Source organism: Aulostomus chinensis, chromosome 13 (assembly GCF_037954235.1).
Source record: "Aulostomus chinensis isolate RoL2024-O1b breed Wild chromosome 13, RoL_Achi_v1.0, whole genome shotgun sequence".
NCBI lineage: Eukaryota > Metazoa > Chordata > Actinopteri > Syngnathiformes > Aulostomidae > Aulostomus > Aulostomus chinensis.
Genome location: NC_141332.1, coordinates 17,989,448 through 18,006,532, shown reverse-complemented (window position 1 = coordinate 18,006,532; position 17,085 = coordinate 17,989,448). Strand labels below are relative to the sequence as shown.

The 17,085-nt window shown below is 41.4% G+C and overlaps 1 protein-coding gene across 2 annotated transcripts; it reads left to right on the top strand.

Annotated features, from left to right (window-relative positions):
- Nucleotides 1-154: 154 nt before the first annotated feature.
- On the top strand, nucleotides 155-16,845 carry vegfba (vascular endothelial growth factor Ba). 2 transcript variants are annotated; one of them, XM_086221793.1, is made up of 8 exons: nucleotides 156-1,099; nucleotides 5,275-5,326; nucleotides 5,407-5,603; nucleotides 5,685-5,758; nucleotides 5,865-5,900; nucleotides 9,818-9,895; nucleotides 11,725-11,898; nucleotides 12,448-16,845. In XM_086221793.1, the coding sequence occupies exons 1-8, from the start codon at nucleotides 1,022-1,024 to the stop codon at nucleotides 12,467-12,469; spliced, it is 711 nt and encodes a 236-aa protein (XP_086077919.1). In that variant the 5' UTR covers nucleotides 156-1,021; the 3' UTR covers nucleotides 12,470-16,845. The 2 variants fall into 2 exon arrangements, with proteins under 2 accessions (XP_086077920.1, XP_086077919.1); XM_086221794.1 differs by lacking the exon at nucleotides 9,818-9,895 and having other exon boundaries at nucleotides 155-1,099.
- The last annotated feature ends 240 nt before the right edge of the window (nucleotides 16,846-17,085 follow it).

The following is a 17,085-nucleotide window of genomic DNA, read 5'->3' as shown; positions in this document are numbered from 1 at the left end:
ACAGAGGACATGACCTCACGGCCACCACAGCCTTGTTCCCCATATTCAGAGGACTTCTGGGGGCCCCCTGGCCCACACTCAGGGGCCAGCAGGGACGCAGCACCTGTATCCAGTGCGCCTGTCCCGTTTGGAAAAAAGTTGCAGCGCAATGGTTACGCTGCGTGCGTCTCAAGGGCAAAGGAAATGAGGAAACCGATCACAACAACAAATGAAGAGTCCTACCTTTGCAGGCCTTTCTCCTGTATCTGCGGACAGCCCCTATTGGCTCTGCACTAGCTGCACTACATGTCCGCGAAGCGTTTTATCTCAGCTTTATTCATAAGAGGACAAGAAGCAGGGAGATGCGCCTGGAGGGGGAACGTCACGTTTTCAAAGGGAGCGACAGTGTGGAGAGACTGTGACCGCGCCGGGGAACGGAATACCCGCTGCACTGTCACTACGCATGCCGGGCCGAGGCGTCACATCTCAGCGAGATAACCGTCCTGCTGGTGGTGGATGTGAATTCTTCACCTCGCAGAGGATTTTAGGATCGCTCCACGTTTCAGCGGGAATCTGAAGGAACCTCCAGACAGGCAGCAAGGACCTCAGACCGGTTTCATGGGATCACGACCAACACGGTTCCCTCAGATAAATAAATGTCAGGGGGCAAAGTTTATTTAAGTGTCACCAAAATACCAGGATTTATAGATTATGGTGCCACGTACCGATATTAATTCATGACATGTGAGGGATACAGTTGAGAAATTTCTGTCATTAGTTATTTCCGATCTAGTCTGGAACAAAGTAGTTTAGTCCGTTTTATCCTGATTTTATAGCTCCGACTATCATTTCGTATCAAATGCAAAAGTTATTCTCCCAACACTGAGGATGCCACCCTGGGGGTCCTTCCACGGAAGGGAGACTGGGGAGTGAAAGCTGGATTTATGCGCCTTTGATAGGATACAGAAGCAAGCCGGACATCGTTTTTTAATTCCCTGGATTGGTCCAAAAATATTTTGTGTGGCCCTTGGACTCCTGCACAATGGGGATTATGCTTCAAGTTATTCTTGGAATGTTTCAATTCCTGCTGCTCTCCAGAATACCGTCGTCTCATGCCAAGGTATGTATGGACCATCTGACCTCGGAAGCCTGGCAGTCTGGGACTCCGCCAGCTATTGTTTCCGCCAGCTGATATTGATGATTCATATACATTCACATTCATATATTCATATTTTATAAATTGATTTGTCTGCAGGGTTTGTGTGTGTGTGTGTGTGTGTGTGTGTGTGTGTGTGTGTGTGTGTGTGTGTGTGTGTGTGTGTAACTGATCCCCCAGGTCAATGACACCTGTCATTCTGTCCATAAATTCACCATAATCGTCCTGTAAAATTTTTCCTAAAGTCATGTCTTGTTGTTTGACGTTTCCTCTCACTCTGATGATACCACCATCTCTTCAGGCTCACAACCCTCTGGGATTAACAGCTTTATTAATGGTTCATAGATAATTAGATATTATTCACTGCAGCAATCAGGGTCTCAGCCATTAAGCAGAATCGGCTTCGGCTTGCCAGGTTATGAAAAATTCCTCCTCCAGCTTTTGAATTGATCAGGCTGGTCCTCAGCACCTCTAAACTCACACGTCCCCGTGTTTGTTGGTGCAGGTTGCTGCCGGAGTCACACTGGACGAGGATTTTGTTCCACAACCTGGCAACACACAAGTTGTTCTAATTAATCTCGTATAAGCAATGTTCAAAGAAGTAGAGAGCACATGTTTCTGCTGAGGCGAACCTTCGGCCCCTGGCACTTTTGTGTGAGGGACTGAGTTAAAGCTACAAGCAGTGATGAGCGGGCCCATATACGTCATAGTGTGTTGGCTCAGCAGAGCAAGAAGGATTTATTGTGTGTGAACACACACTTTAAATGTTGCTGCATATCACATGAAGACAGCAAAGTGTAATTTTGATGTAAAGAAATGCTTGTTGCTTCAGGTGTTTTTCCTGTAACCACCAGTTGACTTAAATTCAGCTTGCTGATGTCTTCAGGCTGGGACTCTTTTCAAATATGTCAAGTTTGGAAACGATCTGAGCAAGTGGAGCAAAGTTACAACAGTTTCTATGGTGAAATATCCAACTTGGTGGCCTCGCCATGGTAACGCTGTTTAATGAAAATTCACAGTCTTCCCAGCATCACATCACCAAGTTCTTAACCCATTTCTGACCAAGTATGAGGGGGACCTGGTCGATGTGCTGGGAGGAGGATCTTAAAGTGTAAAACAGGTATTTCCTGTTCCCACCAGGGGGCACTGTTACTAATCTGCTCCAAAATATAATGGATCCATCCTTAGACATCCTTACATCCCTCCACCAAATTTGTTCAATCCAGCTGAAAGAAACAGACCACCGAAAACATGACCTCCTCTGCAGAGATTTTATCAAGCAATCACACAGCCAGTAATTCAGGCTGGTAAAAGTAGGGCTCTTTTAGACCATTAATCTTCAAAGACTTGTAGTTTTAAAAGGGTTAATAGAGTTAATATTCATGAGAGATATAAAATAATCAGAGTGGCGTATGGACTCGTGTTCCTCATGTACTCACTCTTTAGCAGCAGCAGAGACCCACAGACCTGCCAGGGCTGTTTTTTTATTTATATCTGAAGGCTTCTATCAGGAACAGGCAGTGCTCTGAGGTTGTGTGGGATCCAGCCCTGACTTTGAGCTGCTTTATACTTCATGTTTTTTCTGATTCATGATGCTAGACACTACACTACACCACACACACACACACACACACACACACACACACACACACACACACACACACACACACGGACACACAGAGAAAGAAGTGTCCACTGAAAGGCCCCTTCGACTGCTCACAGCTGCTGTCTCACACCCAGGACTCTCTGCTTCCAAGCTGTCTGCTCCTGTGACAGCTAATTTGGAAAAGGGGTCATCATTTCCCAGCCGTTTGAGAGATGCTTCATAGATGCGGGGTCTCTCACACACCCATCTGCTGTGTGAGAGTTTGATGTGTTAGATAGTAGACAGTTGTAATATCAGTGCAGATGGCTGTGGGCTGGCACTGACACTAGCAGATGTCACTGCCAAAAGGAACTCACAGACTGATACATAAAAGACACGGCTCGCATCCTTTCAGTCCCCCAACATGACTCAATTAGACCCTTAAACCAGGACGTTTCCTTCCTTGTGTTATGAGACAACTTGAAACTGTAGTTTGTGAGTTAGGTTAAGGTAAGAGCAGGTTTACTTTCAGAGTTGTGTTAAGGATGTTCGAAATGATGGTTAAGGTAAGGGTAAGGGACTAAGGAAAACGTTATGACGTTCTCACTAAGATAGCCGGACCTGCTGTAGTGTGTGTGTGTGTGTGTGTGTGTGTGTGTGTGTGTGTGTGTGTGTGTGTGTGTGTGTGTGTGTGTGTGTGTGTTTTGAAGGGGGTGGAGCAGTTAGTGGGGGACAACTGAACAAAGTCTACATTCCCTTACAAGTGGCCTTGGTCTTCTTAACACACACACACACACACACACACACACACACACACACACACAAAAACATAAACCCAGTAACAGTAGTTAGTGGGATGACTTTTTTTACCGACTGGGACCTTTTCTGGTGTAAACACTGACCTTATCAGGACCTGTAGCCCACATGGGGACCAAAGACCGGTGTAATGTGGGAAAACATTGTATTTGAGGTCCTGTTTAAGGTTCGGGTCAGGTTAAGGTATCAGTTGATTAGCATTAGGATTAGGACTTGAGTCAATGTGCTAATACGTGTGTGTGTGTGTGTGTGTGTGTGTGTGTTTGCGCAGTCATGTTACTGGGGGACAAACAGCAAGTCCCCATGATGTAAATCATTAAATGTTTGGATGAAGATTTGTTATAAAGTGAGAGTAAGTCAACAGGATTCAATGTACTGTCATTTAGAGGGTTTAAGATGCAAATGTGCACGTTAGGGAGTGAAACTAGCCTCTAACATTGTATTTTTTTGATTATAAATTCCAATCACTCCCTCTTTCTCCTCCCTCTCAGAAGTGACAATAGAAAATCATCCATGTAATAAACAGCGTGGACATGGACTGATAATCGAACCACAATCTGCCTGTTTTTTATCATTACGTTTGTCGCCAAGCTTGTATGTCATCCCTTTTAGGTTTTCCTCGGTGTGCTGGGTTGTGTTGAGTTTGAACCAAACATCTTTGCGGTATAAGCGTAAGTTAACCAGCACATCTGTGAGAGATCCAGTAGCAGAGCCACTGAGAACAATCAGGAAATACACATGAGGGCAAAGGTAGCAGGTGCAACTTGCCTGTGGACCCAGCAGCTCCCTCCCTCCTACCCAATTAAATAACTGGGTAAAATGTAAAGCCTTTCAACCAATGACCAAACCTTTAATGAACTATTTCATAAACGACACACAGTTAGGCCTCTACTCTCCTTCTTCATACAGTAGCTTCTTCCTGAGATTTACCAACATAAATTACGAAGCTTTTCATGTTCAAACGTCTCAGTTGTGGATCGTCAAACGGAAAATTCTGTCATCACTTTTTTTTTTTTTCGAAAAAAGGAACATTTTTAGGAAAATTGCTTTCCCCCAGAAACAGATAAGAAGATAGAGACCTGCAGAGATCGGCTGGGCGCTAGTTAGCTTAGCACAATGAATAGGAGTTACCAGACTGATTCGCATACCTCCATCGAAAGTCATCAGATAGATGAGGTTCAGGGTCTTGATTTGGCCGGAGGTAACCATCCATCCAAGTTTATTTCCCAAAAAGTTGGCATATTTATTTAAAACAAACAGCATGTGATGCTCAAAATCCCTGACTCAGTCACTATATTGAGCAATTAATGATTAATTACAACAGAGTTATGTATTAGGGCTCCTTTTTGAAATGATAGCCCTTCGTAAATGTAAACGTAACGAATGTGAAGCCTGATCATTTATTGCAGTTATAGCTTTTTGAGATTGTGACTTTAACTCACTTTCTTACAAATTTTTACTTCAATCAACGTTTGATCTGGTCACCTTATGTACAGTTTAGTCAACATGTTTGGTGGAGAGTAAACTGTACACATGGTCACTAAACTAAATGATGTATTTATACTAGGGATCTGTGGAATATATAATCATGTCAATAAAACGTACTGACATGCTTCTAAGTTTTATACTTCAGTGGTTTTATGCAATGATGACACTTTTGAAGTGAGTAGTTGAATTAACAAATAAAACCACATTTATGAGTTCACTGTTAAAAACTTTTCTTTTATTTTCTCTCTAGCTGCCTCACTGGCGACCGGCAGACTCACCTAAATCCAGAGAAGCTCGAGAAGGTAAATGCTTTTACAAAGACTTCCCTCGTGTAGCTGAGTGAGTGAAATAAACCGTGCTGTCTGTGGTTGTCCGTCATCAGTGCGCCGGTGGTTGGAGGTTTACTCTCGTAGCGGCTGCGAGCCGCGGGACACTTTGGTGGAGGTTTGGCGGGAGTTGCCGGGGGAGACGCACCACCTCTTTGTCCCATCCTGCGTGTCTGTGAGGAGATGTGGCGGCTGCTGTGCTGACGAAGCCATGGAGTGTGTTCCCTTGGTCACACACACTCTCACAATGGAGGTATATACACAAAATATCCCTCCTTATGATTGATGAACAGGGGATGTTTGCGCGCTGATATTATTTGTTGTTTTGGCGCAGCTGATGAGGACTTCCTTCATGAAACACGAGCTCATTGAACTGCCCTTTATTGAGCACAGCCAGTGTGAGTGCAGGTAATAAAAACACACTTTCACTGCCTGTAATCAAAGGTAGAGATGCACCTGACGTCACTCAACGTTTACAACTTCACACTGACACACTTTCTTCATCTGTGTACAGATTGAAAGAACAACTATGGCCAACACCAACTACAAGGTAACATTTGTTTTTTCACCTCCTTTCTTCTCCCTCAAGGGTTCAAACATCCCTCTTGGTGATAGTTTAACTGTGTGTTGAGGTACCCAGTCACCTCTAATAATGACAGCTTAATCCGCAGATTGTTCATCTATTCATTCGAGAATAATTGCTTTTAAACCTGGACCCTGCTTTGCTATCTTTTGGGGTCTTAATGTTTAATAGGTATACAAATATTTGGAATAGGTCTAATGTCAAATAAAGATACTACAACTGGCAGTAAAAGAACTCATTTTTGCGCCTCATGGGCACAGATTTTTATAACATATAGCAATGGCCCCTACAGAGATGTGTTCACAGTCTCTGTTTTAACTTCGATTTCTGTTGTATTATTCCTCCCCCATACTACTTATAAAACTCATTACTTTGTGAAAAAGATGCTGCTGACAACTCCAGAGTTGTAATGTGGGAGGGAGCAACTACCAGGGCAGCTTGCTGGGTTGAATCTTGCCTCAGGTGATCTGATCACCTGGGGCCAGCTCTAAGTATGTGGAATATGGATAAACTGACCGCATACTTCATCTACGTACCATCTTAAAATTTCCACCATTGCCGCTGTCGGTCCTACACGGGTCTCTCAAGTAATGTGTGACATCCTGTAATGTGCAGCTGTGGGGAGGTCGGGTTCTGTCGTAGTAGATTATTCATGTGATGACGGCATCGGTGCTGATCATCGTAAAAAGTCAGCTGAGTGAGTCAAGGTGATCCAGGGCACGTTTGCATTCACGCTGCTCGATCACATATGACTGTCCTCTTGTGATCCACTCACTCAGGGTGCTTCTTATTGCCGTGTCTGGATGGGACCAATAGTGAGCCATCGTGTTTCCTCAGTTCAGAAATGTGCAAACACAATCTGTGATCTATTTTTTTTAATCTGTCAGAGAACACCGAGCTCCATTCCAGCCCTGTAGTTTACTGTTCAACTTACAACAGAGCAAGACTTCTGCTACATGTTAGACACACATTTATCTCTGTAGGGATCCTTTTCACTATGTTAGCCAGCCACTTGACAGAGGCAAAAATAAGCACGCTTTGATGTAGATGAATGCCTTGTTCGTGTACTTTTTGTGTAGTTTTGTGAGTGCCAGTTAGTTTTCTAACTCAGTATTGCACAAACTCTATCATTTCTGTCCTTTTTAATCTTTGAGACTCGAAACAGGGCTAAGGATTAACAACCCTTGAATCAGTTGTTAAGTGAGGCCAGCATGTGTCAAACCTTTTGATACTTGGTTTGAGTCAAGAAGTCTTCAAAACCATCAGGCTCCAGGGAAACATCTCTCCCTTTGTTTGCAGTCTTTGCTGTCCAGGTTAAATGACATATTAATATGTTCACACGTAACTTTTTCCTCTGTTTAACACAACAAAATCAGCAAACTAGACGTAAACTGCTTCGTGCTCAAGCTGAAAAGTAGACTTGAAATTCAAAGTGGTATTTATGCTGGTTTAGTTGTAGTTGGATGTTACTATCAGGCTTTTGAACATAATGCTTTTCTACAGCCGACTGTAATTTGCTTTAAATACCTCGCAAATAGTCATCTTTGCACTGGCGTTACCACACCAAAAAATTTTTTGGAGGATACTGCAAAGAAAGAAGCAAATATGGGCGTTGTGGTTACATGGTTACCAGAAACTCGCTGTCATACTTGTTGATCAAAAAGGGCCAAATTGCTCATGCGACAAATAACCTCACAACCTCCACCTTCAGATTTTAAAGCTGTACTTCACAAAAAAAAAGTGTATTTTGCCTTTCCAGCAAAGGTGGCTTGACCTCACAATGACATCCCCCCCGCATCATTTTTCTCTTGAAAACACACATATATAGCTTGAAGCTAATAACACTGTTAATGATTGCAAAACTACCTAAAACGTCCTTTTACAAACTCTTAAAAATACTTATCCAGTATAATCTGTCTTGTTGTGATGTAATAGTTCAAAGCAAAGCATTTGTGGATTACTAAGGCTAGGGCTGGATAAACAATACATTAATTACAACAGACAATGCACTTTGAGAGTTTGTAAAAAAGATGGTTTTTTTGGGCAGTTTTCCTGTTTAATCACAGTGGCTGTTATTAGCTGTCGATCATCATTAGCATCAAGCTAAATATACATGGCTGGTACTTCCTGCAGTCTTGAGTCACAAAGAAGTGATGTAGGAGGGACAAAATATCTTCCTGAGGTCAAAATACCTCTTTGTGAGTACTTGAAAGGCAAATACACTTTTTGAATGAAATATTACTTTCATATTGAAACAATCAATCAAACAATAGACAAAGAAAAAAAATGCATGATTTGATTCCTTCCAACCTGAAGTCAGGGGAGCCCAAACTAGGGCAGAGCAGGAAGATGAGTTACTGAGTTCAATGACTGTTTTGAAGAGTAAAGAAACCTTTCTTTCAGACTTTGAGTCAGAGCCTGTTGTTGGATCCCTGATGTCCCTAACAGGTCCAGCTATCATATGATTGCATCTTTAATGTTTATGTCCCCGTGCTTCCTGTTAGTACGTGGACATAAATAAAGGATTCCAATAAATGCGTGTGTATGCATTTTTTGAATAACTTAGGCAGGGGTCATTGCGTGTGTGCTTTTGTTGTACTTATTCATGTGTACATTCTCAGTATATCATATAAATGTGTGTTTGAATATTTATTTGCGTGTGTGTGTGTGTGTGTGTGTGTGTGTGAGCGTGCGCCAGCGAGTTAGCATCTGTGTGACTCTCCCAGCATCCCCTGGGACCACCCGCATCCTGTTGTCACCATAGTGATGATTTTATCTCCCCTGCCATGTGTTCTCACACAGAATGACGGAGAAGAGTCACGCATCCATGATAGTAAATTAGAGCAGCAAAGACAGCAGCAGTCATTTGTAATTTTATAATGTCAGAGCCACGCTGGCAAACACTCTCCCTGCAGACGAATATGGTTTTACACAGTCTAGGACACTTTAAACAAGAGAAAGACTGAGAGGTTAAAGCAGACGACCTGAAACCAGCATCTGTGTGCTGTTGAGGACACCAAGGTTCATTACATCTGTCTGGGTAAGAGCTGAGCAGTAAAACGGAAACGATAAGAAAATGTCCCAAAACACCACAGGGAGAAGTACCTTGATGTTCTCCAGATAACCAACCTGAAGATCATCCTGATTTTTTTGAGTTCAATAAGCTTGTGACGGTTTTGGTCAAAGATCGTTCTTACTGCTGAGAATGTACACAAAAGTATTAAATGCATTAAATCATCGTGGGTAACTTTTTATGGACACTTGTGTGGGATAAACATAATCCTGGAAATCTAAGGAAAATTGTGACATAATAGGGAAGACCTTAATCTCACTGGTAATTAGTCACAATTGAACACAAGTTACATGATAGATGTTACTAATGATGCATCAAATATAAAGTTTGGACCAAATACAACACAGATAACCGATCAAAAATATTATATTTGTCTTTGTTTTTCGTTGATTTCTGAAATGCCATTTAGATAAAACTCAAAAATGTAGGCCTATATCCAACATAAAACATATCAGCGTTTTTAAAATACTGCCGCAGACACAAGACCTTTGACTTTCAGTTCAAATGTCACCAATGCAAAATACATTTGAAAAAGGTAAACATTTATTTCTAAAATTCCAGAAACAAAATTTTCAAATGCAATAAATTCTCACTTAATTCTTGTAGCTCCAGCAGTGGTGCAAGAATGTTGCCTCATAAGATAAAGAGTGAAAACTGGTGAAAAAGTAAAGGTCCATTGAAAAAAGTACATTCCGGATATTAACTCCAGAATTCGCTGCTTATATTTTGGAGTTTTATACTGGAATAAAAACAGGTTTCTGTAAGCGACTCATACTTTGTCTTTTATATTTTGTCTTTTTGTAATTCCCAGACCCTTTATCAAGCCAGCAAGGGACAAGAAAAAGGAGAGGGGAAAGTCCAGACAGAAAGCAGGAGCCATCAGAGCAGCGTATGTTGGAATTTAATCACTTTCTACCTCTGGTAAAAAAAAAAAAAAAGTTCATATTCTCGTTCTCAGAGTTGCAAAGTGGAGATTCATTGTGTAGATGTTAAGAGGCGGAGCCATGAGTATGATGAGTGACATCACACTTTTTTGGAAGCTGATCCTGTTCACATACACATACATTCAAATCTGGAATTTTTAAGGAAGTAGAGGAGTAGGTGGCATTGGTTTTGAAATAGTAATAATGTTGTTTTTCTGCACGATGTCAGACACACAAACTTTTGTACATGCAAAGGTTTCTTTTGTTCATAATGCCCAAGATGACATTTGTATTCATGAAGTTAGTCAGTGTTTTCCAAGTACTGTCTGCCTGACTGGGAGTGTTTAGATTAGTGGTAAAAAAAAATAGGTTATCTGGTCTACGTTATTCCTGAAGGACAATTTGTTTTACAACCACATTCGTCAAGGTCTTACACACACACACACACACACACACACACACACACACACACACACACACACACACACACACACACACACACACACACACACACTAGAAGTTACCATCTTTGTGAGGAAGCTTGATTCACATTTAATCATTCATATGCAGTCCCTGACTCCTCACCCAAAACTTAATCATCACAACTGAATGCTGAACATGAATTTCAAATACACTAAAACCAAATATTAACCCTCAAATTGTCCCCACAAAGCAAGTCAGATGAATGAGATGAATAAAATGTAAAATGTCAGATAATTAAATGTAGTTGAACAAGACCCCACAATCGCTTACAGGCAAAGAGGGAGAGAGAGAGAGAGAGAGAGAGAGAGAGAGAGAGAGAGAAATCAAGCTCACTTCTGTGTCATATTCAAACAAATCTGTCACTATCTCATCCATATACAAGTATAAAGTCTGGATGAAGTAACGTTTCTCTGAGGCAATATTTAACTCACCAAGAAGTGCATACATGTAAGATTATTTGTCTATGTACAGATGAGAGGTCAGTTCAGATGAACAGGTTACATAAACACATTATTACAGCATATGACCTATTCATTAACTTTAACCGTCATCAAGGATACAGCTGGGATGTCACCCAGTTAGAAACATCCAAGTATCATGAGATGTTGTAAAACTATACTGGGGTCTGAGATTAATAGGTGGAGCTCCCGGCATGAGTGTAGTGAGTGTGCCTTTCTGCTTCATGTATCATGATTCCCATGACCAAGTCCAGCATACTAAAGGATAAAAGAATTAGCACTCTTTTCCACATCACTTTGTTGTCAATCATATCTTGACCCAGGGGCCAGAGGTGGCTCAGTTTGTGTGTGATGCCCCTTCGCACCCATCCATCACCCAGAACAGGCTTTATCCCAACTCTGGCAGGGGTGAAATCAGTGTAATTTGCTCCCAAATGCCAGCTTCTCTGTCCATGCCAGCGGCAGGCGTGGTCATTGGGATCCGGACAAAGATGGCCCCTCTCTGCCTCATTAAGTAACTTCATTAAGACCTCCAGCCTCCCAAGAAGACGGAACTAGAACCACTTAATGGAGCTGCTTTCTCAGACTCAGACCAAGTACAGAAGATTGTCTGGAGGAGAAAGTAAAGGCCAGTGCAAAGTAGGACGGTCAGTCAGACACAAAGAGCAGAACGTTTGTTAGCAGTGAAGGAAACTGTATCGGTGTCCCACATTCGTCACAAATGTGTGTCTTTTCTAGCCACACAAATAATCACATTCCCACACTGGACTTGAACCACTTGGTTCATATTACTTACGACCAATGAATATGTCATCCTGAAAGCCAAACCATTCTTATTCCCTTCTTGTACCCAGGACTCCTGCTCTCTCCCCTCCTCACACTAGCCCCTCTCCCTCTCCAAGACCTCCTTGTAAACCCTGCAGGGGGAGGAAGTGGACACTGGATGCAACATCGTGCCAGTGCCTCTGCACCATCACTGCTGACAACTGCCACCGAAAAGACCTAAGACTGAACCCTCGGCGCTGCAGGTTTGTCCACATTGACACACAAAAAGGCAGTGCAATTTTAATGGTGTGGCAGCTTTATGTTGTTTGTCCGCCCGTCTCATTCTTGTTAACGTGATATCTAAGGATGGCCTTGAGGGAATTTCTGCTTAGCAATGGGACTAAACGATGAGCTGAAAAGATTTGGTTGATAAGAGGTCAGTCACTGTTACAGGCACACAGCACAGAGGCAAAATGTTTTCTTCGTCAAGGCAGATTTAATCACTGTAATGACTGAGTTCAAAGAATTCGACACCCTCTAAATTTTAGTGAAGGTTTTGCTGGAGACAGATGTAACTGACAGCAAAGTTGAATATGGGGAAAATAGTTATTTCTTTGGTAAAAAATGTCCAGTTTTATACCTCTTTGTTGTGCAGTGGTTATCCACAATCGAATCACGTTATCCATCATGGAATCAACATTTATTATGGAAAAGAATGTAAGGTGCTCCACTCTATTATCCAGTCTCAGAGATTAAATAAGACTGTTTTGCATTATTGTGTAACTTCAAGCTTCCTCTCTCTGTGGTTTCAGGTGTGAGGCCATTAGGACTTGATGTACTCGCTCTCCCTTTCCACTCCTTGTCATCACCAAATCCTGCTGATTTATCGTCCACTCTCAGCTTCAGAGCCATGAAGCATACAGACACTCTGACATTCAGGACTTGGAACTAGAAGAAATATCAATGGATACATACACAAGAACCTACAGTATAGTAGTATTCTAGTTAAGCAGCAAGTGCAGCATTATGGCCTGAGTATACTGTAGATTTATGTCAGTGTGTGTGCAGTCAAACATCTAGCATCTCTTTGCTTTCATGACAGAGGTTGTGTAGGTCCTCTTGTACAGTGCATCCATACACAGACATGTAAAGTCGCTAAGCACATCATGTGAGTGGAAGGATGAAAGTGACGATTTGGAGCGGATGGATGAACCAAACCTGCTAAATCTTTCCTGGGGGACACAAGCCTACAGTTTGAGCCTGGCCTGTCATGTTTTTAGGCTGGACGCTCTTGTAGGACTACTCAGCACAAGACAACAGTGTGAACACAGATAATCAGATCGTACTAGAATAACAGAAAACCATTTCATGAAGGTGCTCTATGAGTGGAACTATCAGGGAAACTGCACATGGAGACGGATTATCTCGGTTCATGTCAAGGCCAATGTTTGCATGGAGGATTTGAAAAACAACAACAGAATATTTAAATGGAACAAACACTCAGACATACCAGCCGGACATAGGATATGCACATTAACTGGCACCCCTGTGTGTGTGGACCTATAGTTGAGCTGAATGCTGGCATGGAGTGTGTCTGTGTGGTCTCCCCACTGAAAGACCCAGATGGATGATCACTGCAGCCGTTCTCTCTCATTCAAAGTGTATGACCACGGGGCTGTCTCTCCAAGCTGCTTTCCAGCATTTATTTAATTTGGGCCTTTTGTTTCCATCTTTCCTGGGCTCCGCGATTGAAAGCTGACGCTCTGCCTCTCTTTTAGGCAGTGAGGAGAATGACAATAATGAGGTCTGGCGGCTATCCACTGCTTCACACACAAACGTTCACACTTAAACCAGGAACATAGACACCACAGCAACACTACACCATCTCCCACACTCATACATACATACGTACATACATGCATGCATATTTACACGCAAATGCAAGGTGAAATGAATGCTGGTAGCCATAAGCTTTTGTTCAGGCCACACCAAGTGTGCAAATCAATGTTTTTTTTATGTTAACGAATTATTGCAAAGTTCATTAAATGCTGTATTATATGTCTTTATATATATATATATATATATATATATATATATATATATATATATATTCTATTACAATTCTGTTGAGTTGATTCATATTGCAGAATGTGTCTTTGTTTTGGTTTTTGTTCATCTTTAATCCGGCTTTACAAAGAGTCGCACTGGGTGGCCGTCTATGTCTACAGTCAGCATTTGAACCTATACACAAATGTATTGAATTTAAACAGAGAAGGCTTACACAGGCTTCAAATGGGAGACTATATACATTATAATGTGTAATTCAAACAATTGGCGGGACAGTGTTGTCCGTGGCACACTGAAACCAAGCAAATAGCTGTTCCCAGAGCAGTGAAAGGAAAACATGGTTGTTTTTGTTGTATGTTAGAGCCGGGATGGAAAGAGTACTATTCATTTGGAACATAACGTGTTTATATTCTGACTGAATCTCACGGTTTAACTCCATGTTAGTTCATGACTGCTTGGCTGCTGGGTGGGAACAGGAATTTGAACTGCAACTGTGGCAGAAAGGATGAGGCCTTGAACGATTTGTCAGTCAGCATGACGAGTCAAAGCCAAGTTCTGTTGACATGAAGACTGAGAGGACACATAATGGCAGGTCAGAGAGTTGAATCCTATTTTAGAGACCTTTTCAGAGTGTGTGTCCTGTGCTAAATTTTACTGAGAACATTTTACCAGTGACGTTTTTGTTTTAGCCCAGTGGTACAAAGCAGCTTTGCAACTCCATGATTCATGTCCATACTGTCCCTCAGGATTCATACGCTCTTGCTGATTGAAGAACAGTCACCCAAAAACAACGTGCAGTCCAGAGTCTGACCGAGACCGGCTGAAGCCATGAACTTAGTGTGATACTCTATTTATACTCCTCTGAAATAAGATTATTTTTTCCATGCTCAATATTATTTTTCAGTGTTAGTTATTTCTGTCGATCAATGCTTCAATCACTACCTCTATAATATATGTATATGTTTATATAATTAACACCCAAGTATTAGAGTATTTTTGTTACTCGGTTCCCTTTATGTTCAAATCTTGCAAGGATAATGATGTTTTTATTTACATTTAGCAATAAGTACAGTCTCTGGGGTTGGAGACATGTATATTACCGGTTAGAGGATCCGATAGGAGTTTTCTCAGTGCATTTTAGCAAACTGAAGAAAAGCATTATAATTATTAGGAAACTTTAACCGGTCGTCCATGAACAGACCTGACACTGTGTGTTAAGGCGGAAGAGGAGATGGTTCCCTAAAATGTTTGTAGCCAAAAACTAATATTAAAAGCTCTTGACATATTGGGGAACATGTTTATTTGTCTCAAGATCCATGCCACTTTCCAATCTGTATTGAAGCTACAGCTAGCCACTGGATAGCATAGCTTAGCTGGTTAGCATATCTTAGAATTTAGGTCAGAAAGCAAACAGCAAGCTTCGCTCTGTAAAAAGATAATAACTGCCAGCCAGCAGCGCAAAATCTGGTAAAATGCTATACCTCTTTTTTTGTCTTTTTTTTAAGAATATATATAAACAGTTTGTCAGTTATGTGCTGGACTTCTGTTGCTGACAATAGGCTGTTCTATTGTAGCATAAAACCTGGTATAAAACTATCATTTTTATACTTGACAATTTTATATATAAAAGAGGAAATAGAAATTCTTTTTAATTAATGTGTTGTTTTGTTGTTGTTAATTAATGTGTGAGTTTCTTAGATTTAAATTAAAATTTTGAAGCGGGGGGGGGGGGGGGGCAGCATGGCTCAGAGGTAGAGTGGCAGTCTAGTAACCAAAAGGTAACTGGTTTGATCCTCACTTTCACCGGTGACCGTGTCCAAGTGTCCTTGAGCAAGATACTGAACCCCTAATTGCTCCTGATGGCCCTGCAACAAATTGGCAACCCATCCAGGGTGAATCCCGCCTCTTGCCCAATGCCGCCCCCCCCCCCCCCCCCCCCATTACCCCTAATGGATGAGCGGCATAGAGAATGGATGGAACTTAGCAGCAGGTTGAGTGTTTTCCACCATCCAGGCTGCTAAGCTAAGCTGACCAGTTGAGCTGTAGCCTTATTATACTTTTCATACAGATATTAAAGTAACATTAATTGTCTTATCTCAATCTTGAAAACAAAAACAAAAAAACTTCCCAAAATGTCAAATTCTTCCTTTTTCTTCATCACTTTTTAGCACAATTATGTATTATTTGCGTAAATGACTACATTTCCCCAGCTGGTACATGTTATATTTTGTGAACACACGTTAAAGGAGAGCTAAAGTTTAGTACAGATTGCACTTTAGTTTGAGATTTGCAAAGATCATAGTCAACACTGTTCCACTGGAAGAACTAATGAGGGTGTAACTGAAGCAGAAAAATGACTCAGATAGAAAAGGCTCCATTTGTGCAGACATGTATGTCAGACGTGTCAGAAACATTTCACCTGAGGATATGTGGTGTGGAGGTTTTAAAATGCTTAAGGAGCTCTGATGTTACTTCTTGTGATGACATTGTCTTAAATATCCAACATATGATAAAGAGTAATTCCATCAGGAAGCCTTTGTCCGAGGATGGCAGCATCACAACTCTCAGCTTGGACGTTATATATTCAAATGTCCTGATTCTGCAAATTGAACATGAGTGTGCTCTATCTGCTAAATTTACATTGTACTGTAACGGTAGCCCTGATCAAGTCTCCAGTGTCTTAGTAGCTCATAGTCACCCATTACTATACAAATCTTTATAACCTCTGATATCCTCCTTGTGTATGATGTAATGCATACTTTAGAAATGTATTTGTAACATAATTTTAGCTGTTATTATTGAAACTCTTCTCTGCAGATACATTGTACTATTATGTATAAAGAAAACTACACTCTTTTTTTGCTGCTACACCATTTGTGCCCTATTATAATGTCTTTGTAGAAAACAATGCAGTTTCCTGTTGTATTAGTATAGAAATGGCAATTAATCAAATCAGTGTCCACTTAGAAGTGTGTACCGCATCATCGAATATATTGAAAATGATACCAGGATTCAACCACGATGTTACAGATGTTATTAAAGGAAATGTCTTATTTTTTGTATCAACCTCTCGTTTTCTTCCTGACGTTATTTGTGACCCTCTGGTTTGACCTCATCTCTCCTCCCTCTCATCCATTGTCTTTGTTTTAATCCCTCGTTTTACGTTAATGAAAGGCAAACAGGAATTTTTGATTACAGTGCCTGCTGCCCTGGGAGTTGGGAATAGAGAGAGTCCATGCGTGTGTGATGTGATGTGATGTTATGAGACACAATATTGTTCCCTCTCCTCCTCCTATCTGCACTGCTGAGTCAGAAGCTGGTCGAGGACAAAGGTGTGCAATCCTAACATAACAATACATTTAATCAACTGACAAACTTGTGAG

Coding starts and splice junctions, on each gene's coding strand:
- vegfba (XM_086221793.1), top strand. CDS start 1,022: ATGGGGATTATGCTTCAAGTTATTCTTGGAATGTTTCAATTCCTGCTG. Junction 1,100..5,274: donor TACCGTCGTCTCATGCCAAG/GTATGTATGGAC, acceptor TTTTCTCTCTAG/CTGCCTCACTGGCGACCGGC. Junction 5,327..5,406: donor ATCCAGAGAAGCTCGAGAAG/GTAAATGCTTTT, acceptor GTCCGTCATCAG/TGCGCCGGTGGTTGGAGGTT.